The sequence below is a fragment of the Anas platyrhynchos genome, chromosome 8 (genome assembly GCF_047663525.1).
Source record: "Anas platyrhynchos isolate ZD024472 breed Pekin duck chromosome 8, IASCAAS_PekinDuck_T2T, whole genome shotgun sequence".
NCBI lineage: Eukaryota > Metazoa > Chordata > Aves > Anseriformes > Anatidae > Anas > Anas platyrhynchos.
Window position 1 is genome coordinate 34,379,587 of NC_092594.1, and position 24,059 is coordinate 34,403,645.

General features: G+C 55.5%; 1 protein-coding gene across 4 annotated transcripts in view; it reads right to left on the bottom strand.

The window, feature by feature from the left end:
• Nucleotides 1–1,310: 1,310 nt before the first annotated feature.
• SSBP3 (single stranded DNA binding protein 3) overlaps nt 1,311–24,059 on the bottom strand; it is a 45,528-nt gene continuing 22,779 nt past the window's right edge. The window contains exons 5-18 of one of the 4 annotated variants that reach the window (XM_038182849.2): nt 18,021–18,110; nt 10,357–10,437; nt 9,610–9,669; nt 8,627–8,693; nt 8,443–8,519; nt 4,938–5,002; nt 4,752–4,800; nt 4,510–4,545; nt 4,200–4,254; nt 3,518–3,588; nt 2,950–3,028; nt 2,789–2,817; nt 2,535–2,636; nt 1,311–1,786 (exon numbers count right to left, since the gene is read on the bottom strand). In XM_038182849.2, coding sequence (XP_038038777.1) covers nt 1,757–1,786; nt 2,535–2,636; nt 2,789–2,817; nt 2,950–3,028; nt 3,518–3,588; nt 4,200–4,254; nt 4,510–4,545; nt 4,752–4,800; nt 4,938–5,002; nt 8,443–8,519; nt 8,627–8,693; nt 9,610–9,669; nt 10,357–10,437; nt 18,021–18,110 — 891 coding nt within the window. In that variant the 3' untranslated portion in view covers nt 1,311–1,756. The remainder of the gene's footprint in view (nt 1,787–2,534; nt 2,637–2,788; nt 2,818–2,949; nt 3,029–3,517; nt 3,589–4,199; nt 4,255–4,509; nt 4,546–4,751; nt 4,801–4,937; nt 5,003–8,442; nt 8,520–8,626; nt 8,694–9,609; nt 9,670–10,356; nt 10,438–18,020; nt 18,111–24,059) is intronic. The other 3 variants (XM_038182851.2, XM_038182850.2, XM_038182852.2) reach the window with 3 other exon arrangements.

Here is a 24,059-nt window from a genome sequence, read left to right on the forward strand (position 1 = left end):
GATGCAACAAATCTTCATTCGGTCATTTCTCAGCATTACTTTTAAAATATTAACCTGACTGTAACTATGAGACTGACACCCTCAGCCCCCCCGTCCCACCCGCCCTCCCTACCCAGCGACTTTCTACAGGTAAAGCACAATTAAAATGCCTAGGAAAAAGAAGGCAAACATTTAAAAAAATTCGTATTACACACTAAAAAAAGTTTTGTCATCTCATGTCTTGCAGTCAGAATAATAAAAACAAGCCAAATGTTCCCAAAAACATTTCAATGAAGGGGTGCGGAAAAAAGACATCCCTTTAATAAAACATTATCAACAAATATCGTACACAAACTACAATGTATAATAATTACTTTTTTTTTTTGTTTTTTTTTCCCCTCTCGGTATTTCAGAACCAGACTACAAGGTAAGAAAAAACACTGAAACAAGATACAATGCTTTCAATAATCCGCACAAGGGTCAATCCAGGGAGATAATATTTTACATAATATGATATACATGGAGCAGAAATGGAGCTTGAGAAAAAACAAAGAGCAACTACAGGGGTAGTGTAATGTACAGAGAGCCCAGACCTCCGCCAGCCTCCCTCCACACGGCTCGGCAGCCCCTCGGCTGCAGCCGCCTCCCCCGGAGCAGGGAGGGCTTTTCTGAGCTTCCCGTTAAGTTTTTTTTTTTATTTTCTTATGACAGAGTTAGCCTACAGAATAGCAAGGATACATTTTTTTTTTCTTTTTTTTTTAACAACAATAATTCCTTAAAAAATATCTCCATCCAGTTCCAAATCATAAGAGAAGTGAAACCCTGACAAAAGCACGTCTTCAAGAGGAAAGAAACCGAAACGGAACAAAAAGACGAAAGCAAACAAAGCCCCCAAAAGAACCAAAGTTAGCTGGAGATCACAGTTTCAAAGTCCCAGGTCAGATTAACCCTTTCTTTCTCCTTTCTTTCGGTGGATTCAAAAAAAAAAAAAAAAAAAGTCGAATTCGATTTTGCAGTGAACCAGCTCAAGGACTCTCGGGAAGGGAGGGGCAGAGATTTCTTCTTGTACTCTGAGAGGGGGGGAAAGACTAACACAGTGCATGCCACAGTCACAGAGAGTAAGATCACAATTAATTCGAGGATGTGATCCTATAAGGGGTCACCTGCATTAACAAGTTTATAATGAGGTGGTGGAGTCTCTTCCACAAGCAGATCTTGTTACTGGAGGAGGAAGCGTTGTGCTGCAAACGAACAACCAAAAAAAAAACCAAAAAATAAAAAAAAAAGGAAAAAACCAAAAACCAAAAAAACAGGCCTTCTGAACGAAAACCACCATTGTAAACTGTCCAGTTTATTTAAAAAATGACTACAACAGAGACAACATGAGATTTCATATCTAGACTAGCTTCCTGGTGTCGCACGGCACAAACATACAACAGGGTTCTGTTTCTGTCTTTATTTAAAAGAACAAAGCAAAGAGATCGGAGTTGGGTGCTAGAGGCTTCCATTTGTTTCCAAAAAGAAGTGTCATGTACATATATAAACCCTTCTGCACAAAGAAGGATCTTGTCATGTCTTGAAATATTTTAAGTTTTGTCCTTCATGTTTTATGGAATAAAAAGTTCAGCCTTTTTATTGCATGAAACTAAACCTGGGGTTCTGGCCCCCGCCACGCGTCTCCCTGCCAATACACCTAGCTTCTTCTTGCATAATTCTTTGAGATCCTCCGAACGGCAGCTGACTCTCTTTATCCTGGAGAGGAGGAGGGGGAGGGAAATCACACACTCATCGTCATGCTGGGGGAATACTGCAAGAGAGACAAAGCCAGGGTGAGACGCCAGGCGGGCCGGACCCGAGCACCGCGCTGCTCCGGCTGGGGACGGGGACGCGGCAGCGACTCGGGCTTGTGAGAACTACAAAGCCAGGTAATTGGAGCTAATAAATCACACAGAGAGTGTGCTCCAGACTCTCATTTTTCAGGACGTAATGTGCTCTGTAACTTGCCTTTCCAGGGAGAAAATAACCAAAGCAGTATGGGGTAAGAAGCAATTAAAAAAAATAATTAAAATGCACGCATGTACGCGATGCTAATACAGTGGGAGCAGGAGAGAGGCCCGGGCACAGCGCCTGAGCCAGCGCCACGACTGGGCTGCCTGCCACAAGACGCTCAGGGTGAGCCCGGTGCCCTCACCTGCGCTGGTAAAGAGGGAAGGGGCGGCCACCCCATGGCATTAAATTGGTTTGGAGGAACCTGAGCAACTCCAGGGAGGAGGCTGGGAGCTGAGCTGCTTGTCCCAGCTGGCCTCCGTCCCATGGGAGCCTCTTGGTGTCCTCCTCGCCTCCGTTCCCCTGTGTCTCACCAACCTGGGAGCACCCAGGCCTGCACCCACCCACACCCACCCAATGTCTCCCTTCCTCCCCTGCCTTTCGTCCCGGAGCAGCTTGCAAAGAGCAAAGCCTGGGTGAGAAAGGAGGAGGGAGGGATTCGGCCTCCCCGGCGCACAGCCTGCGGCCGGGCACCCAGCGGCAGTCGCGCCCATCCCCAGGGGACTCACATTGTCGTTTTGGAAGGAATGGAGAAAGTTGCCTCCCAGCTCCCCGTCGTCTCTTGGAGTGCCCGGGGGATTGCTAATGCCACTTATGTTGTTTGGAGAATTCTGCAGAAGACGAAGCGGGGAGGCGGTGAGCAGGTCCCTGCATCCCCAGAGCACCACGGGGCAGGGACGTGGCCCCGCCGGCCCCGCTCCCGTCCCCACCCAAGGCCCGGTGAGAGAAGAGGGCTCACGCAGCTGCCCAGCAGCTCACTTACTTTTGGAAGTCCATCTATGTCTCCTGACCCTGTGGCGTGGGGACAAAAGGAGAAAAGCCTTGTTGAAGGCGCACCCGCAGCCCCGGCTCCCTCCTGCCCCGCTCCTCCCTTCCACTTTTCCCCCAGGGTCTGGAAGCCGCGGGGGCTCGCAGGGCGCTCACCTAAGGATCCGTTCATGTGATGGGGCTCCATGCCGCCCATGCCGCCCATGGGGCCGTCAGAGCCGGGGCCCATCGGGAACTGCGGATGAGAAAACAACACCCACATCAACCCAAAAGCAACATCGGGGCGGCCACGGTGGCTCCGGGTGACCCGTCCCCACAGCACAGTCCAATTTGGGCTTGGAGGAGGGACGTGGCCACCTCTCAGAGCTGTGGGACACCCCTCGGGGCTCGTGACCATAATATTTGGCCAAACCACGGCGTGCAAACCCAAACACCGTGCCAGCTCCGAGGGCTGTCTCCAAATGCCCACAGAACAAGGCCTGCAGTCACCCACATGCCCTAAAACCCGCAGGCTCGTGGGGTGTGCAGCTGCCATGGCTGCCCTTTTGGTAAGCACAAAAACCGAACAAAGTCGCCAAAGAGTTAATCGCTTTTTGATGGTTTGTTTTATTTCTGTTTTGTAACAAATGGCTGAAATCAATTAAACTGCTTTGCTCTCAACTGATGAAGTTAATTATGATTTGTTATGGTATCTGATATGTAAATTATTAGAAAGCAGACTTACATTCGATCGGCTGCCTGCGGGCGGTACTGGATTAATCATTGTGTAGATGTTGTCACTTGAATTTGTTGAATCTGTGGAACAGTGAAGCCCAGTAAGTCGGGTGATTAATTCATTTCTTAATTAAAACAAACTCATGCCACTTGAACTCATTCTTTTGTATTTTATCACCTAAAATTCCCTCTAAGTACCACCATTTTCTGGCTAATTTGTATTTAATGAAGATCCACAAAGTTTTTAATCACGGAAATTCAACTGTGAAAAATAATTCAACTTCTAACCGGGAACCGTGGGGTTGGCTTATCAGGGGGTGCGCGGGGCAGAAATTCGTGGCCGTGTGTCGCTCCACACCCTGAAACCTCCCCGAGCCCCAGTCCCACTGAACCTGTGTAAGCAGAGAGGAATATCCCAAAATATCGGGTGGGTGGGGTGGGAGGGAGCCTGGTGGCAGCAAGGTGCCCCGGCTGCGAGGGGACAGGGCACAGCGGGGCAGGGAAGCGCCGGGGGTGTTTTGTTAGGACCCAGCCTGAAATGTAGGTCAGGGCTTCTCATCAAAATGCAGAAGGAGAAGGAGCAGCCGCAGCCTGCGCCGCAGCTCCTCCCCTGCAGCTGTGGCACCGAGCCCCCCCAAAAACCCGGCCGGGGGAGGCAGGGCTGGCTTTGGGGACGGGGTTTGGGCTCCTACCTGCGGGGCTGGGCATGATGGGTGTCCCCGGAGGACCGCCGCCGCCGGGAGGACCCTGAGGAGAGATGGAGCTGGGGTGAGCTGTGCCGGCACCGCTCCGCAGCCCTGTCCCACCCGCGCCCCAACACGGCACCCCCAGAGCTGAGCACAGCTCCGAAGCCTTCTGGATTCCCCCCAGCACCGACAACGGGGGGATCTGAGCAAGCAGAGGGAATATCCCCCGCTGCCCCCTGCTTCCTAAAGCCCTCCCGGCCCCAAATCCACCCGCTGCCCCACGTGCACCACTTCCACCCAGCGGCGGCGGACTCACCACGTATGTACCAGGCGATGAAGAAGAGTATGGGATCTACACGGAGAGAAGAGCGGGGTTTAGGCACCGGGAAACCAGCCGTGGAGCAACACAGCTGCAGGCTCCGGGGCATCCGAGCCCCGCCAGGGCCAGGAGGAGCTCCTCCAAGCACCCAGCGAGCCCCAGGCTGGACGCCCCATTTTTTTGGGGTGCTTCCCAAGCAGCCCCACTGTTGTTTAGGTAGGAGGACGGGGCATACTCACTGAGTTAGCACTGCTGGGGTTGGGCCATGGTCTGCCAGCTCCCGGCCCCCTGCAGACAAAAGGAAACAGAAAAAACAAAAGTTCTGCTTTCATCCATCGCCCTGCGTGCCACGGGGGCGGCCGGGTAGAGTCCCGGGTACCAAAAGGGCACGGCCACGTGTGCCCAGCGTGGGGCCGGGGGCTTACATGTTAATTCCGGGCATGCCAGGGCCTAACGAGTTGGGCGGAGGTCTCATGCCGCTGCCATAGTTCTGCAACGATAACCAAGGATCAGTCTACCATAACGAGAAGGGAAAGCGGAGAGGAAAAGAGAAGGGAAAAAAAAAAAAGACACAAACAAACAACAGAACGAGAGGGTTAGTTCACGGAAACGAACACCGAGGAAAATTACGGGCTGAGAAATGTGGACGCAGGGGCGACGAGCCAAAACGTGAAAATAAAAGAATTTTAAAAATAAACCCGAAGTAAGGCAAGGCTCCTCTGCTCCCAGGCAGTGCACGCAGCAGGGTTTGTTTTCCCCCGGTTGCATGGCTCTGCTGAACCCCCCCGCAGCCAGTCTGCAGCCACGGGGAGCCCCCCGAGCCCCCAGCCCCTCGGGGCTCCCCTCCCGGCTTATCTCGCCCCGCTCGGCCTCCAGCGGGGCCGGGGAGCCTCAGATCAGCGCCCTTAATCTGGTAAGAACAGATCCAGCACAAAGCCCAGCCCAAGGCACCGGAGGAATAGGAATCCCCCAATGCCGCGCTCCATTTGGTTCGCGCTCTGCTCCCTGCCCTCTGGGCGCCGCGCTGCTGCCTGATTTAGGTCGTGCTGCTGCTGGGAGAGCTGCGCCGCCGCCTTCCCCCACTAAGCAAGCCTGTTCCCAAACGTAGTTTTTCATTTTCTGTAATTTTTTTTTTTTTTTTAAGCAGGATCAGCCTGGACACGGGCTGGGGAGAAAGCTGAGTGCTGCGGTCCCCGTGCCCTGCAGCGCCAGGAGGCTGCAGGAGGAGGAGGAGAAGGAGGAAGATGAGGAAGGTGTCGGGATGGGATGAAGCTGTGGTGCTCGCTGGCTGCCTGGGCTGAGGATTCCCCCAGGAGCAGGGTGCCCCCAACACCCCAAAGCTCCGCTCACATCCATCGACCTCAATGCACCTCCATCAGGGTCAATCACCCCGCGACGCATCGTTTTTGGCAGCATTTCTGCCCTCCAGAGAACAAAAACACCCAGGTAGCAGAGGGGGACTGCTGGATGCTTCCTAGTCCGCAGCCCCCCAAGCCCTCCAAGCCAAATTTCAAGCTCCTGCTTCAGCACTGTTGACTTTTCCCCGGATTTACGCGCTGCTCTGCTGCGGGCATCTACAAAGTTTGTTTTGAGGAGGCAGGCAAGGGTTTCCCCAAACAAATTACCAGCAAGGCCTTAATTGATCAAAATTCCAGCCATTTGCGCTGAATAGCGGCATCAAACCCCTTGTTAAAAAAAAAAAGCTCAGCATGTTTAATTGGAGCTGAAAGGGAGGCAAACGAAGCCATCTGAAAGATGCTCAAGGAGGGTGGGGAGGGAGCGCAGCTGCGCCGAGCGACCTGGATGCCGGGCCAGCCAGCGAGCTACAAAACCTTTTAATAGAGGCGCTGGCAAATCTGATCCTGGCACCAACGAGCGGGGCCTCGCAGAGCTCAAAGTGTGAGTGTTAAAGGGGAAAAGCAGCGGAGCCGGGTTGCAAGAGGCGATTCACGGATGGTTCCTAAGTTGGCAGGACCCCGGCACGTCCTGGCTGGGTGCTGGATGCGGAGTAACTTGTAGCTGAGGCTGGGGAAGGTCCCGATGCAACACTTTACAAAAATCAAAAGGGCACGGAGCTGCGGGCTGCTGGTTTGGGTTCAATGTTTTCCAGCAGCCCTCGCACGAGCGCGCCGTTTCGGGAAGGCAGCGCCAGATTGGGGAGGCAGGCAGCCGGCGCCGCAGTCGCGCTTCTCGGAGGGAAGGGCACGCTTCTAAAAAGCTCTCTGCAATGTACGTACACAGGGAGCGGCGGAGTCAAAAATAAAGCTCCGAGGATTTCACAGCTCCTCCCGGCTCCCAGCCCTGCCGCCATCCCACGCAGCGCTCAGCCGCGGCTTCCAAGCTTCGCGGCAAGCTCTGCGAGTGGGAAGCCAGCAGCCTCCCGGCCGCACGCTGCCAGCGCCTGCAGCTCTCCCGGCACGCTCCCCTTGGCGCCGGCCGCGCTACCAAATGCCATTTTTTTGTGTGTTTTTTTTTTTCTTTTTGCCATCCTCCACACAGGGAGCGTTGCGAGTGAGCGGCAGGTCCCGCATGGCTGGCACTGCGGTGCTGTCAGGGCACGGGTTTGTCCAGGAGGTGATGTGTGAGGGGTTTTGTCCCTGCCCTAGGCTGGGTGGACGTGAAGCTGGGCTCTCCTCCCTTCCCGGGCTCGTGTTAGGGAACACCACGACTCTCTTTACGACTCTCTTTACGCTACGCTCGCTTTCTCTCGACAGTCTCGAGGGGAAAAACAAAACAAAACCCGAGCACACGCGCCCGTCTCCTGACAGACTCTGATCCTCGCGCTAAAAACTCGACGTAGGCGACAATGCAGAGAGGATAAACCTACAACCGAAATGTGGTAATCTGTTTTTGAAGGCTCTCCGAAGGAACAAACAGAAGTGAGTCAACAGAGCAGCATGCAAATCCACTTCGGAAAATGAATCAACAGAAAGGCAGAATATATTAACCCAGATCTGCTTAATTTGAGAGTTCGCTCCTCCTTGGGCTGGTTCTCCCCACCCTGCCTCCCCTTCCTCGAGCGGCTGAGCAGGATTTGGGATTATTGCAGTGTAAGAGGAAACTTTGCTTCAGTCTGAGCAGCTCTTTGAGCCGGGGCTGGGTGCAGCGAGAGCGCAGGGAGCTGTAAGATTTGTGGAATAGACGGAAAACCACCCGGACAGCTACCACCAGTGCAGGCACCCTGACCCCCACGGCACACGAGTGTTAGAGTTTGAGTGAGCTTAAGCGTCTGGGACAGGAGCAGAGCTTCTGAAACATCTCTGGAAAAGCCAGAAGGTGACCCAACTTCTCTGAAGAGCAGGGAAAGGGAGGAGGCACTGCTGGGGTGCGAGTGCCGAGGGGCTGCCCAAGTCGCAGGTGAAATCTGCCACCCTTAACCCTCCTCTCCTCCTAGGCGGAGGAGTTCCTCTGCACCAACCTCTCCCCCCTTTTGCCCCTCCAAAAAAACTTCTGAATAAGAAATGACTGGAAAAGAGGAGAGCTCAAGCAGTCTGCAGATCAGGGCAGGAGGAGGAGAAGCCAGCAAAGGGCAGGGCTATTCCCTTGCTGAAGGTACCTTTCCATTTGTGTTTATTTATTTATTTTTAATGTAAGCATCCTTCCCCTTTCCTGCTGTTAGGGTCAGAACTATTTCCCAGGCACGCTGCATAATGCACTCAGAGGCTGCTGGGGCTCGGTGCTAAGTGGCATCCCCTTCGGCTGAAGGGCAAGAGGGGGGCTGCAATCCCCTTAATGAGGACGTGCAGCCCTGAAGACCTCGCTAACGTTAAAAGGAGGGATTTCCAGCGGCAGGACTAATGTAAAATGCATTAACACTAATGGGGGGATGGAGGGGGGAAATCTCCCAGCCCTCCCAGCCCCCGGGGGCCGTGGAGATGGTGGTTGGTGTTGGCAGAGCTGCGCGAGGCTCTTTGGTGCTGCCGAGGTTACCTGCGGACCGGGACCCATGGGGCCCATCCCTCGCGGAGGATTCATCCTTTGCATGGGGCCGCCCATGTTCGGGTGCCCTGAGGGAGGAAAGAAAACAAGTTAGGGGGGAGAAGGGCGACTCCAGGCCCCGAATGAGCAGGTAACAAAACGGGGGAGACTCTCAAACCCCCCTCTGAGGGCTTACCTTGCTGTCGCGTGGGATCCATTGAATTGGGCAGCAACGGCTGTGTACCAGGAACGGCCCCCGGAGGCTGGGAAAACAAGGTAGGGACGAATGAAACAACAAATAAACTGCCAAAACGCTGCCCAGGCAGAGATTTGGGTCAAGGCTCTCCAATTCCTGAGGCAACAGGGGTTATTTGGGGCCCATCACCCCTCCCATCCCAAAGAGCCGCAACCCGCTGCATCCCCCCAGCTCCTGGCACCGCTCCCGGTTCCCTTTGCAAACACCTCCTAAAAACCTGAACCAGATGCCAGAATTTCCTCCTCTCCCCTCCCTGCCTGCCCGCAGCCCCCTCTGTGATTTAGGAGGGGGCTGTGCAGGGCAGGGGCTGGCCCCACGGCCAAATCCCACCAGGAGCAGGGATGGATTTGCCAGCGATGTGCCAGTGCCGCATCTGCAAGAGGGTGATGGGTCAGGTTTGTCCCCAAACGCTGAGGGGACGTCTGCTCCTGTGTTTTTGGCCCTGGCTGTCCCCCCTCCCCGAAGCCACACACTTTTTAAAGTCCAAAGGCTGCCTTCCACGTGCTGCTCCGAGCAGATAAAGGGGAGAAAGATAACCCAGGGCTGTTGCAGTGGTGGGTATTGAGACGTCTGCTCCCTGACTTTTCTGCCTTCCTCTTTATTCCCGTTTATTTATTGCCCCTCTGGCTGTGACCGTAACCTCACCAAGCTCTGGCTATGCGCAAACCTGGGTTTTATACGTGGTGTTTGGGGAAAAAGCGGGATCTTTGTAATTTCACCGTAATGGCAAGTGCCCCGTGGTTGGGTTACTGCCGCCTCGATGGGATAAGAGGATAAACCCAGCCCCAAAATCCAGGAGCGACCTGCCCCGCTTGACCCCGCAGCCAAGGCGGTGAGCCCGGCGGTAGGATTATCTCCACAGCTTCGATTTGCTGGGACGGCAGGGAAAATCCAGCCGGGGAGCGGGGTCGGGAGCACAGTACCTGGTTTCCCATCCTGATGGGGGGCCGGGGACCTCCTGCGTAGCGCGGTGACATGAAAGGCTGCAATGACACAAAACCCAGGTCAGCGACACACCGCCGGGGGACAGCACGTGCCCCACACACGCCGGTTAGACTTTACACGCTTTATTTTTTTTTTTTATTATTATTATTATTATTCTGGAGAAATCCTTCTTTAAAAAAGTTGAGTTGAAAAAGGAAAAAAAAAAAAAAAAGTGTTCGGAGTCCGTTTATTTAAGGTTTTCTGTCGGTTTATTGTTCGAGAGCATTTGACATAACTTCGGCAATACTCTGTGAGGCTGTTATAATTAGTGCACGGGAAACCCTGAGTGTTAGATACCGTGTTTAAATACATATATAAAAATATTAAAAAAAAAAAAGGTGGGAAATAAGCACATACAGACACGCACACACACACAAAAAAAAAATCCCCAATGCTACGCATCGAAAAAAAGAAGACTTAAGCTACTGTTTTACAACTGCTGCTACCAACAGAAGCTTAAAATCCCACATCCAGCTACATTTCTCAGGCTACCTGGGGAAGCAAAACAGTCTGATACCCACGAGTGACTTCTCAGTCCACTGTCACCTGCACACCCAGCAAAAACAATCAGAAACTGGGAGGAAAGCAACATCCCACGGCGGAGCTGGGGGCAGCGGGTGCCCGCTCCCAGCGCCCTTGCAGAGCGCGTCCCGATTCACAGCCCTACCCATCGCTAGTGTCGTTACCTGACTGTGGGGTCCCATCATGCTGTTAGGGTTGTGGGGTGGAGGCTGTGCGTGTGGCGAGGGCTGTGAACCAGGCGGTCCCTGTGAGGTCAGACAGTAGAAGGAGGTTATAGATTAGCACATGAAAGCGCAGAAAGAGCTAAAAAGGATTCACGGGTGGAGCTGTTTTGTCGGGAAGGCAGTTCGCCGATTTTTTTAATGTTTTTTTTTTTTTCTCTCCTTTTAGTTGAGTTTCTACTCATTTGTAACTGAACAATGAATAATGATATATGCAAAAAAAAAAATATTTCAGAACATCTGTCAAAGCACAGCAGCCACGTTACAGTCAACGGTCCAGTAGTTCAACCAGGTCTGCAATGATAAACACACAGGGAAACACTTCGCAAGGGCGTGCAACGAGCAAGAAAAATACGCAGGAGAGGGTCAGAGAGGCTGGGGGGAAATCCAAAAACCAAAACCAAAACCAAAAAAACACCCCCAAACCAAAAAAAAAAAAAAAACAAAAACGTTTTCTCCTCTCTCCTCCCACATCCTGACGGCTGGAAGCACCTCCCAGGGTTTGCCACCCGAGGGTCCGCGGCGTGCTGGAGGGCCCTTTACGTTCCCCTTTGCGGCTGCACCATCCCTCCTCGAGGTGGGTTGCCTAATGGTGCAAGGAAAATGTCTTTCGGGTAAAACGCTACTAAGGCCGTCTAGGGGAAAAAAAGGAAAGATTAGTTGGTGTAGGTTTCGAGCACTGCAATGCAGCAGTTGCTGACATTTTGGGGTTGAACGCCCACTTTTTTTTTTTTTTTACTTTTTTTTTAATTTCTCTTGAAAGCACAAAATGAAAAGTTTGCTCGGAGGAACTGCGAGCTCGGTGCGAGGACATACCGGTGCATGTTAACGTAAGGAAAAAAAAAATAATTAAAAAAAAAAAGTATTTTTGAGTCAAAGAACGTGTAATTGGTACAGAAAGCAAATAAGCTCGGTAAGTACGTTATGCGAAGCGACTACACACTCCAGGAAAGGCGCAGGAGCAGATGTTCTCTACCTGCCTCGTTACTAATTTCAACAAGTGTTCGCCTTCTAGCTGCTGCCAGCAATGGCATGGTTTGTTACCATGAGCAATTTTCTTAATTAACAGACATTAATTAGCCATTTAGCAATTTTGCAAGCATTTGTTTAGCAGCTTTCCTAAACATGAATACCACTGTGATAATGGTACTGATTAGAGGGTCCCCTAATTAACAGTACAGGGAAGGAAAATTGAAATCACATAAATTAAAAAGGGAGGGGAAGTTAATGAAGGCAGGACATATTTGCACCTGCAAATCTTTTGTACCGCGGAAACTTGAGTGCAATGTAAATAAAGTAAGAGGGTTGTGTGTGTGTGTGTGTGTGTGTGTGGTGGGTTTTCCTTTTTTTTTTTGCAAACTGTGAACGCGGGGAGATGGAGCCAAACAGACTCCAACCAGCCACCCGGCTCTGGCGGCCGTGGAAATGGAGCCGTGCTGCTCACAAGACTTTCTCTGCCGCTTGCTTTCCCTGCTCCCAGCCCCGGCATTTGGAGCTGGAGAGGGTCTGATGTTGTTGGGGCTGCTGTGAGGCGATGTTGGGGCTGCTGTGAGGCGTTACACCCGGGGCACCATCCTGCCCCTGGCCCAGTGCATGGGGCCTGTGCCCTGAGGCAGGAGGCCTGCGGCCATTTTGGGCCTACCAGGCTGGGCCTGGGGCTGCCCCGCTTTCAGAAATTTAGGGCAATTTGGAAGGAATTCCTCCAAGGCAATGAGGAGGAGGAGGTGTGCTTTCATCCTCCCAGGGCCAAGGGGCAGCACATCCAAAATGCCGCCTCCTTCCTGTCGCGGGGCCGGGCCCCCTGCTCATGGCAGGGCTGCCCAGCGCCGTGTGCTCCTGGTGAGGAAGGCCGAGCCTCTGGAGGCGGCCATCAGCGGTTCTCTATCGCCGAAACCATGTGCAGATGGCGTTTCGGCCGGGAACGCCTGCTTACTTTTCCTCCAGCGGGCTCCCCTCATTACAAGCAGGAGACGATCTTGATGGACCGCAGCGCTGGAGACAAATGTTTTGCAGAGACGACATGTGGGCTCCAACCAACGGGACGACTCTTTTTTTTTTTTTTTTTTTTGGTTAAAAACGTGTGTTTAGCAGTCATTAAGAGGCGCTGCCGCAGGAGGAGGCCGGGCCCACGCACCCTCCTCCTCCTCCACGCCTCTCCCAGGCCCCAAGGAGGAGGCCCTGGACGTGGCTCCTCACCTCCAAAAATCCCCACAACCAACCGACCACTTAAACCAGCATTAGAAGAACCTCAGCCTTCCTGTCTACCTCCTCTCTGCTTCTTTTTTTTTTTTTTCCCTCTTTACTACAGAGGCTTTAAAAGACAAATCTGGCCGCCCGGCTGGCAGAGGTTTGCTGCCGCCGCTGCCTTGCAGCAGGAGTTTCCATGCGATCACGTTATTTCCACTCCGTCTTTCATGAGCTCAACTCCTCAAACTTCTTGTAAAATATTAAACATGGAAAATTGCACCAGCGATCGGAGTTCTGTATGTGTCAATTTATGTTCCGAGAGTAATTCACCACAAATGGATCATGTTTTACGGGCTACATACTTTCAGCTAATGGGGGAGTTTTTATATTTAAAAACATTCTCAAGTACCTCTGGGGGTGGCAGAACAATGAAGAATGGTAGAAGAAGGCAAAGCAGCAACGCAACGAGATGCCAACAGTTTAGAGGCAGCAACAGGAAGGCGTCTTGCATTTTAACATACCTGCCTCTGCCCTACCGGTTTCACCATTAGAAACTACCAAACTAACCAAAACGGGCATTAATTAGAGAAGTGCCTGAGTTTACGGGGGAAGGAGCTGGAGCTTTGTTCTTGTGAAGGGAGAGGGAGGTGTTGTGACATGTAAACAAGCGAATCTCCCTAAGCAGTGGTGCAGGGGAGATGCTCTGGGCTCCCTGTGAGCAGGAGCTGCAGCCCTTGGAGGACCACGGCCACCGTGCAGTGCCCTGGGGCTCCTGCTGGCTCCTCCAGCTCCACAGGCTCCTCCGGTGCTTTCAGCCACGCCAGCCCAGCCTTCGGGGAAGGTTTCAGAGCCCTAGCGTGCACCTCCAGGAGCCTGAAGAGAAATAACCAGCTAGCCAGCGTCCTCCTGCCCTGCCAGCCCCGTAACACCTCCTCATGCCGCAGCCCCCCGCAGCCCGAGGGTGCAGAAGGAGCTCGCCAACCCTCTGACAACGGGCCAAACCCAGGCAGCTGCAAGCTCGCAGGAGGACACAGCTCACAGCCGAATAAGTTTCCCGTTCCTGGAAGTTCTGTGCCCCACAGAGCTCTCCTCCCCGTCTTTCCTGACATCTGAATTTCAGAGCCTCTCTGAGCCTGCTGCAACACCCCCGAGCCCAGCACAAAGCCAAAACCCTCCGCCACGCCAGATGTCTTTTACTGTGCGGCAAGGCAGTGCCTGGAGCCCACCAGGACGGGGCTGGACAACACCAGGTCACCTCCAGGTTGTAAAGGAGAGGGCAGCAACGCCAGGAAGGCAGGAGGTGCTGCCTAAAGACCCAATTGCACCTTCCTGTGAGCACTGAGACCGCGGCACGGCCAAGCTCGCCAGCAGCCGGGAAGGGAGCCGTGGGCAGGAGATCTGCCTCGCCTGCAGCTGGGGCTCCCGAGTGCAGAGCTCTGGTTTGAAGGAATATGTTAAACACAAGCTCTTCAGGAAACAAACCCGTGTCAGCCGAAGCCAAGAACAGTCACCTCCATCTGGATGGAGCACCCGAGAGAAAGTTGACTGCAAATCCCACCATATGCTCCAGACATTCGGTACAAAAGCCTCGGGCATCCTGCTAAACTTCCAGAAAAAAAGGAAAAAAAAAAACTTTCTCCGACACTTGCTTTTTCTTCCCTCCAGCCCTGCTCTCTCTTGTAAGCCATGTTCCTTCCAATCTTGCCTAGGAGAAACCTTCCCCTACAAAAGAAGCCCTGGTGGGACCGGGAAAGCCGATGGTGTGGGGTTCCTGGCTGCTTGTGGGGTTGGGCAGCACGGGCAGTGGGGTGCTCAGAGGCTGGTCCCATCCTGTGGGGAGCTCATGAAGCCAGCCGAAGGAAGGGGTTGTGGAGAGGGCTGCAAATTGAGGCATGCCCGGGAGGAGCCACTTGAGCCGCACACCCCACTCCTGCGGCCATGCAGGTCCCTGCTCCGGGCCGTGATTGTGAGCGGGGTGCCCTTGGTGCTGCTCCTTGCCTCCCGTCTCCCAAAATCAGGCAGGGGCAGGGCTCTCAGGAGGCTCACCCCCCCCAGCAATGCCCCCCTGGCTGGGAGAGGGGCTGCCCCCCGGCTGGAAGCCCCCGTCCTCCCCGGCTCCGGAGGCTTTCTCTGCATTAGGGGGCAGTGTAGGAACAGCGAGCGGCCGGCGCTTTGTTTTGGTGCATCTCGCAGGCTGGCTGCTGATGCATAGCTAACGCGGCCACAGACATTGATTTATGTGCAACTTTCCATTTCATCAGAGCCAGAGGTACAGAGCCAGGCGGGGAGCGTGCGTTTGGGAGAGGAGGCGCAGCAGCCACGGGGGGGGGGCTGGGACAAGCAGCCCCCAACCTCCTACACCCCCGTTATTTACTATGGAGGGAGGTTTTGTACCACCAGGCTGTAATTTTTAATTTTCCCTTCCGCCTCTCCCTGGCACTCCCCTTCCCCAGCGCTGGAGCAGAGGAGGCAAACACGAGGGCTCTGCGAGCGGGCATCAATTCAGCTTTCAAAACAAAAGCAGAAATGACTTCGATGACCTTTAGGAGGATGAGAGAAGGGTTTGTTTGCTCGTCTTAAAGGGACAAAGAGACGGATTTAACTACAAGCACCTACCCACGCTAGCCGTGAACCCGGCCACCGCTTGTGGGGAGCGCAGCCCGACGCCAGGCGCTGCAGCTTGCTGGCACCACGCAGAGCCCGGGCAGCCAAAAGGTGCCCAGGGCCTCTCCTTTCCTGTTGGGCACGGGGTTTGGGGAGACGCCGAGGGCTGCATTTCCCTTGGCCCCCAGCCTAAAGGTCGCTGCTGAGCTCCAGCACGGGGAAGGCTCTGCCTGCAAGCCAGCAGCTGCAGGCGGGTGCTGCAGCCCGGCCTCCTCCTCTCGCCTCGCCAGCGCGTCCCTGCTCCTCCAAGCTCGTGCTCGAGCTCCTCCTCGCTCCTTCCCTTCGCCACCTGAGCCCACAGGGCTGCTCCCCGTGCCCCCCGGGGCGGCAGCGCAGGGTTTCCGCAGCCAGCACCGAACAACCTTGGTTTGCTGGCGCTGCCACCCCAGCTCCTGGCCTGATGCCACCGCGGTGCCAGGCCAGGAGCTGTCCCCGTCCCAGGACGCCCACGCCTGCTGTCCTCAGGCAACCTGAGCCCTCCGGGTGGCTGCGGCACGGAGCAGAAGGGTGCAGGCAGCTCTGCGCAGCCAGCACGGTGCTGCTGGAGAGGAGCTGGTGTCCCCTGATGCTCCCTCCGTCCTCCAGTGCCCCCAGTACGGAGGTGGGCTCACGGCGTGGTCCTGCTGGAAACCTCGCCCACCCCCGGGGCTGGCACATAAAGGGTCGGGGAAAAGAACCCCAACTGCCTCAGTCCTCTGCACCTCCCGTGACCTTTTTGGTTTTGCCCTCTGAAGTTCAGCACTTTTTTTATTTCCTTCAGAGATAAGAAATTAACCCTGAGCTGCAAGCAGCTCGATGCAGAGGCTCCAGCACACCTCTGCAAGAGCTGGGCTCGAGCACGTCCTGACGCTGGAAGGAGCTGAAGGCTCGCAATAAATCAGCTGGGCTTTCGGGGGGGTGATGTTCTGACTGTGTTAAAAGGTGGGATTTTTCTTCTCCCCTCCTCCCCTCTTTCCCCAGGGCTGGGAGGAGAAACCAGATGTTGGAGGGCTTTCAGGAAAGGCAGTCTCTCGAGACGTCACATGCGATCCATATGCATCGGCGCCCGGCCCTCCTCCTCCTCCTCCTCACCTAAGCCAAGAGCAGCGACCACACTCCCTCCCTCCCTCCCTCCCTCTCTCCCTCCCTCTCCTCCTGCAGCTCCGGGGGTGGGCGGCAGCTCCGCACATGGCCCCTTATTTCTGCTGGTTTTTAGGGAAGCTCCCTGGCAAAGATCCTAAGAAAGAGGGGCTGCATCGGAGCACCCCGGCCCCAAAGGGCAGGGCAGCTCCCGGTCTGGCTGCAGCCGGAGATCTGGGGTGGGTTGTCTGCTCCCGAATCAGACCCTCAGTGCCAAAAAGCTACAAAAAGCCGAAAAGGAAAGCGGGGGGAGGGAGAAGAGGCCTTGGAGGGTGTCAAGGAGAAGTGTCAAGACCCGAGCATGAGCAGCGTGTCTGGGGCATCGCAGCTTCTCTCCCTCACCTTCCCCTCTCGGCGAAATCCAAGCCTGGCTTTTGAAGCCGTGCCCTAACTCCTTGCCAATTTTGCAACCCTCGCAGAGCTGTGCGAAGTGGGAGCCTGAGAGGACAGTCATCTCTGCAACGGGATGAGATCAGGACTTTTGGAAACACATTTGTTGGAAGTAGCAACTTGGCACTCGGATTGCTGGCAGCAGCTATGACCTGCGAGATAGCATCTCTTCTGCTGGCTTCACCCCGCGTCGCAGGGCGCTGCTCCAAGATCGGGCTGGGGTTTTAGGGTTACCCACCACCATCGGCTACCCGCGTTCTGTCACACGCCTGTTCAGGAAACGGGATCTCTCTAAAACCAGAAGCAATCCCCTTCTCCTTCCCCGGCCCCGCGCACGCAGCGGGTGCGACACCGCGCTCCGGTACCGCCACCAGAAATCACGAGCCTGCTGCCCAAGAGTTTCTCCCATACACAAATCACAAACCCAGATAAAAAAACCAAAAGCAGCTTGCCAAAACAAATATCCCTTCCAACCGCTATCCCATTTGTTACACGAACAAGTGCTTCTTCCTCAAGAAGGAAGACTTGAACGCACTGCGAGCCTGAGTCGCTACGACCCAGTGCGCATCAGCCATAAAGAGAGATTCCAAAGAAATTAAAATAAAAAGGATGAAGGCTTTGAAAACTTCTTTTCCAAGCGCTTGCTGAAGCCCTCTCCGCTAGCATCACTCAGTCATACGTCCCCCTGTCTTCACTCAGAGCTCAGCGTGGGAGAGGGAACGCGCAAGGCAACTTTGGGGACTGGGCTAGGGATTGTCTTACAAGGTGCCTCCATGGCATTCGGGGCCGTGCGCTTGGATCGAATCCGCTTCTGCCTGCAGCCACAGCCCACGCCAGCATTTGTTAATGCTTTCAGTGATTGCATTTGGAAAAAATCAAGTGGTTAACCAGAGGGGGAAAAAGTTTCAGGAATCAAAATCCAGAATGTTTTCAATTACGCGCGTCTGTTAGGACCAAAGAACAAATACAATCTCAACCCAAACACAAAACAAGCAGCTTTGGAGAAACATCGATTGCAAATACACAGAAACCTCTGCAAGCGAGAAACAAAACCGCTTTCAGGCCACGGAAACCAGAAAGCGAAGGTGGGAGGAGGGCAGACCACGGGTTATTCCCAAACGGGTCAGCTGGGTGGGCGTGCTGCTTGGCCGGGGTCCCCTCGGGGACAGAAGCCGAGCGCCGGCAGCGAGGCGCGAGCAGACCCGAGCGCCCCGTCGACGCGGGCGCCGGGAGGAGCGGCAGCCTACCTGGAAGAAACCTGGCGGGATGGGGCCCCCGGGCATCCCGTCGTTCGGGGGAATGTTTCCAAGCACGGGACTCGGGGCGGCAGCTGCGCTCTGCGGGGAACAAAACCAGGACAGACACGTTGGTTTCGAGTCGGAGTTCAGGAGGAGATAATAATACAAAAAGTCGTCCCCCCCCCGGCCATGCCGCGCTGGGTCGATCGGCACGGTCCCCGCAGCATCGCTCGAGGCCGGAGCAAGGAGCAGAGGATGCTCGGGGCTGTTTTGGTGGCCGGGTTTGGGAGCGGAGCTCACCCACTCTCCCCTTCTCACCACGCTCACCCGATCCTACACCAGCATCGCCAGCGAGCTCCTTGCAGCTCACCCCGAAAATGGCCATGCAAAAAGCAGGGATGGCCCCAGGGCTCATTTGTTTGTCTGAGCAGCCACCCAGGAGCCTCACCTAGCGCGTCACGCCAGCCAGGAGCTATTTTAAGGCTTTTTAAACGCATCTCGGAGCCCACCTCCCCCCACGCACCCTTCTCGCTTCGCTTCTGGCCTCCAAAGACGCTTCCCCTGCTTCCCCACCACCGTCGCCAGGGGTTTTTTTCACAGAAATCCCACCAAACCCTGGCTCACGCCTCCCTGCCGCCAGCTCCAGCGCGGGCACGAGCGGCTTCGCCACGAGAAGGGGAAGGGGACGGTGTTGGGTTGCCCAGCCAGCCCTGCTTAGCAACTGGATTAATATTTACTGCCTCTCTGCCACGAACAGCGATGCACAAAGGAGGATTTCTGGCCAGGGGACCGGCCCCAGGGCTGGCCGCGGAACAAAGGGCACCCTCCCAGCCCCGCGGGCACGGCGCTGAGGAAGCGCCCAGGAGGATGGGGGTAAAAAACATCACCCCGAGGAAATCCTGAGCTCGGTTTGAACCCAAACTCAGCCACCATGGCCCAGCCAAACCCCGAGTCCCACCGGCAGCACGGCCAGCTCCGTGCACACACCGTGACCCAGCGGGATGGAGGTGACCGCGCTGTGCCAGCTGCTGCTGTGCCCACCCCTGGAAGCATCCTAGAGGACAGCAGGGGCCGAATCTCCCCCAAAAAAAGCCTTCTGTGAAACAACCACCCCACAAGGGGCTGGGAGAGCGGGGCATCCCGAGCAGCCTTCCCCGCAAAAGCAGCGGAGAAGGCCAGATCTGAGCGCTTTTGCAGTTAATAAAAAAAAGGCCTGGCAGGGAAAATCAGCCTACCCATTCCAGGCTCTTTTTATACTTCAGACGGCAGCAAAAATAGAAAGGAGAGGGAGTGAACCCAGTTCTCCCCCCCTCCCGTCCCCCCAAGTGGGTCAGCTATAAAAGTAAAACCCAATCTTAATCCGAGGCCATGAGCATATTGCAGTTTCTCTGCAAAGCAGATGAATGCTCTTAGCGCAGAAATAGAGGAGAGCGAGCCCCCGACTGCAGCGAGCCCATTTGGAATTTCCTTTATTAAACCCTCGATCACGCAAAACGCCACTCTCCAAAGGCGGCGCGCGGCGCCGTAAAGCTGCCAAGGTGATATTTTATGGTTTCACAAGATTTCCAGCACACCATAATCCCTTGCCGGGGAATCTCCCGCGGCAAGACGGGTCCCCCCGCGCTGCGAGCCCACCCGGGGGCTGCCGCCGGCACGGTGCGGGGCCCGGCTTTGGGATCGGAGCCACGGGATCGGGGCGACAGCGGGGTCGGGGTCGGCACGCAGAGGGAGCAGAGCGGCCAGAAAGCCCCTTTTTGGTGCTTTTTTGCACCCTTTTTGGTGCAAAAAGCGCCTCGGTCCGCTAAACCACCAAATCTGAGCTTTTTTTTCTGCCTTTGTGTCGAACCGAAGTCTGCTGCGCTCCTCCTCCCTCTGCAACAGGGAGTAGGGGGAGGAGGGCGCCGCAGCCAAAGAAAATCTTTAAGCAAATGCACATTTTTCCACAAAACCACAGAACCTTTTCTTTTTTTTTTTTTTTTTCCGCCATCAACACCCCCAAACCTCACCTCCGCGCCCGCCGCGTCAACGCGGGCTGAATGCGCCGCGCACATGTGGCGCTTGGCAGGGCTCAATAATTAAAAACCCACAAGTGCCCTGAGCATATTGTAGGATGGGAGCCAAATTGGTCAGCCCTTGATGAATGATTTACAAGGCTGCGAAGTGACGTTTTTTACTTCTTTTTTTTTTTTTTTCTTCCCCTCCCCATCGCCGCCGCCAAGGTGAGCGCCGAGGCACCTTTCGGAGCCCTGCGCAGCACGGGATGCGCCGGGGCACTGCGAGCACCGGGAACAAACCCTCTGAACCCCAAAAGCGCATGCCCCAAACCCAAGGGCGCTCACCCCAACCCAGGTTCTTCTCCCCCTTGAGGTTCTTCTCCCTGTTTTTTGGAGGTGAGCGGCGTGCTGACGCTGTGGATCGCGGCGCTGCGCCTCCGAAGCCAGGCGCTCGGTTAACACAGCGCCTCGGTGCGCCGGCAGATGCCGTCTAAGCCCTTAAATCGCGCACTAATTGCACTAATTGAGCTAACAGTCTCTGTTTCGTCTCCCTACCCTGAGTCAACCAGCGTCTTCTGGTACTGCCGGAGAGATCCAAGCTGTTGACTGCAGTGTTATTTTGTCAGCCATTAAGCGATTCATCAGAGTCATTAATTGATTTATTACTGCTGCCTGCGAGTATAGCTCTGCAAATAAAGAATGATGTAGGTCAGGAGGCGAGAGGAATTGGACAAAACAACACAGCCAGGAGCTGGAGGCTTAAATTATCCGGAGGAGGCCGCTCACGCAGGCCCACCGACACGGGGTTACGGGGGAAAAAAAGATGGAAAAAAAGGACGAGACGCGTGGCTTGGCCCCGCTGCCAGGAACCCCGCTGGCCGGGGCGCTCAGCACCACCTTGCAGGATGTGCTGCCAAGAGGCAGCGATGCCCCGCGCCGCAGCGGGGACGTGCCAGCCCCGCCGGGACGTGGTGGTGGCGGGGAGGTGATGGTCACCACGCCGGGTGCCTTTCCGTGGGGTTTCCCACCTGCGGGAGGTTTAGGGGAGGCCAGGAGGATGTGCTGTGGCTGGGGAGCGTGAGCACATCTTGTCTGGAGAGGCAGGGAGCGGAGGCAGGACACAGCTCTCCCAGAATTAGGGTGCCATCGGAGGTGCCGGGTGAGATCGGTGCGCGTTTAGCGCAGGAACACGGAGCCTGGGGGCAGAAGGCTTTAAATCTCGGTGAGTTTTTCCAGCTCAAATCTATCCGGGACGTAAAAGGGCTATTAAAACAGCCTTATTTTCTTAACCTAATCCGTCAGAAGAAGCCGGGTTATTCAACCCTACTAATTGCCTGTAGGGGCGGAAGGGCAGAGGCCGGCGCGGCCGTGCCGCGTGCCCTGGCTCCCCCTGCCCCAGGCTGCCCCGCGGCACCTCGGTGTCACCGGGACGCTCAGCGCCCTCCTGCCCCGGGCTGATGGCAACTCGCCTCCGCTCCTCCGTGCCACGGCAGGGACGGAAGGGACACGTCCCAGCGGGGCGAGGATCGAGGCTTTGTGCATTTTCTCCAGCCGAGAGCTGAGCTCTTTGCTGGGCCCCGGGGCTGGGCAGCAGTGGGCGTTGCGCGAGCCCCTCCCGGCGCCGGCAGCGGTGGTTTCCTGCCCCCCCCCCGGGCTGATTCAACCTGCGATCAGCATCTTCCCATGCGTCACCACCGAGGCTGGAGGGGTTCAGGGCCACTCTCTGAGACCTGACGCAGGTTGGCTCCGCTCTGCTCCGTGCCTCAGCTTGCCACAAGCCTGTGTCCTCTCTGTCCCTGCACCGCCACCGCTGCTGCTCCCTGCTCCCCGCGGTGCCGAGGTCCCAGCTCTGCCCGGCAGCGCTCGCCCTGCTGCTCAGCGTGGGCTGGTTCCTCCCGTGCACGCTTGGGGTGGTGCCGTGCATGCAGCTTTCAGGGGCTGGCTCTCACCAACCCCTCTTTGTTTTTTTTTTTTTTTGCAAACAACCTCAAAACACCGGTGCGAGACGCCAAGAGGCTTCAGAGAGGACATTTCCTTCCTGGGAAGCGCCACGAGCACCGGCTGCTCTGCAGCAAGGCAGCGGAGGGGCTGAGGCACGAGGTGGGCAGCGCAGGGAGCTGACAGCACGGAGCCGGAGAGGTGCTGCGGCCAGCTGAGAGCTCACACTGCTGGCATGGGAGCTTTCTGCCCCCTTTTCCTCTCCACGAGGGCCAGAAGAGCAGCACGGAGGACTCCAGCTGCACCTTGCACCTTGCAGGGGGAGCAGCACAAGCTCCAGTACGGGCCCTGCAGCAGGATTGGCACCCTCAAGGTGTGCAGCATGCGAGAAGTTGCACGAGAAGCCCAAATTTGGAGCAGCTTTACTTCGTGTGCCCTTTGTCAGCCCTGGCAGGAGCCCACCTCTCTGCTATGAGCTCACAGGGATGGTGAGGACGGAGCTGGACCCTACCTGGCCGCTGTTATTTGTTGTTTGCCAGCAGCCTGAGAAAGAACTGGGCGTGCAGGCCAGGACTTAAGCAGGCTGCATAAACAGGTACTACCGAATTAAATCGGACTCCGGTTAAGCCTTTTCATCTCATTAAAGCTGCCTTCATCTTCTGCGGCGAGGCTTTAAATTTAATAACAGGGCACTCCCACACCTCCCCGTAACCTGATTAGCGCCGGGGGGCGGCCGCACGCCGAGCGTGGCACGGGGCTGGCGCCCGGCACGTCCCCACCTCGCCTCGCTGCCCCAAGGCCAAAGTCAAAGCTGGAGGTGGGCATCCTCCCGTGCCCCCAGAGCTGCTTTCAAAGCTCCTGAAACCTCCCTGCATCACGCCAGCACGGCCCCAGGGGAAAAGAAAAAGAAAGAAAAGGGAAGGAAGAGCTCCGGGAGCGAGGTGCCAGCCTCCCCGGGCGCAGGCTCTCCGGATGAAGCGTTTTTCTTGGTCCTGCCTTTACCCAGAGCTCCACAACAGGTTGCTGCCTCCTCGGAGGAACGCCTAAAAACCCCTAAAAGCAAAACCAGGAGCTGCACGATTTACTCTTGAGTTTCCCTTCCTGCATTGCCCGGCACGTGCTGCCCTGGCGAGGGCAGGTTTGGCTGAATTACGCCCCGGGACCTTCCTGCACGACTTTAAAAGCATCACCTGAGAGCAGGGGAAGAGCTGCAGAGGGAGCAGCAGCTCCTGTCCCCCAGCCGGGGGCTGTTCCCCCTCTTTCTTTATAAAAAGACAGAAGGAAAGCAGCAGCCTGCACCTTCACATCTGAAGGCTGAGCTTTAGAGGGGAAAAAACAAAAAAAGGCAAAACATTCAATGGTGTTCCAAGCAAATATGGAGCTTTTTTCTTTTTTTTTTCCCCCTTGTAAAGGATAATCTGAGACAGCAGCTCCACCAGAGCGGCTTCAGCCACAAAACAATAGGATTTTAATCTCTTAAGTAGGCGGCCCCCTTATCCCCGGGAAGGAAGCCCCTTCAGTCATTTACAAGTTTGTAAATAAGGCTCCTGGTAGCATCGCGCGGACATCTGCTCCGCGAGCCTGACAGTGTTGCTGCTAACATTTACAAACATCCTTACGCAAACACACATCGCTCTCTGCTGATCTGGCTTTAGCTAAATATATCCCGAGGAAATAACTTGGCAGGGCCGCAGAATTTCGCGGCAGCCGAATTAAAGGGGAGAAGAAGGGGGAAAAAATTAAAAAAATACAAAATAAATAAAGGAGGGAAGGGGATGGTGAAAGCACGAGGGGTAAGGGGGGATGAACGCAGCCGGGCTCGGTGCGGAGGGAAACTTTGGGGAAGTTCAGCGCGGGTTCCTAAGTCCTGGCAAAGCTGTGCTGCCCCCAAATCGCTTGGGTTGAAGCTGCTCCAGCCCCAGCACCGTCCCCAGCACCCCAGCTCCACGCGGAGAGGTTTGGGGAGCCTCCCCGCTGCCCCACAAGGAGCCTGGAAGGCGCTCTAACTACGCAGGTATTAATTACGGTGAGTTCCCCTCCAATCATTCCAGCGGCAGGCACGCCAGGCGCTTTTCCAGCAATCGATACCACCCATCTGAGGGCCCACCTGCCAAAA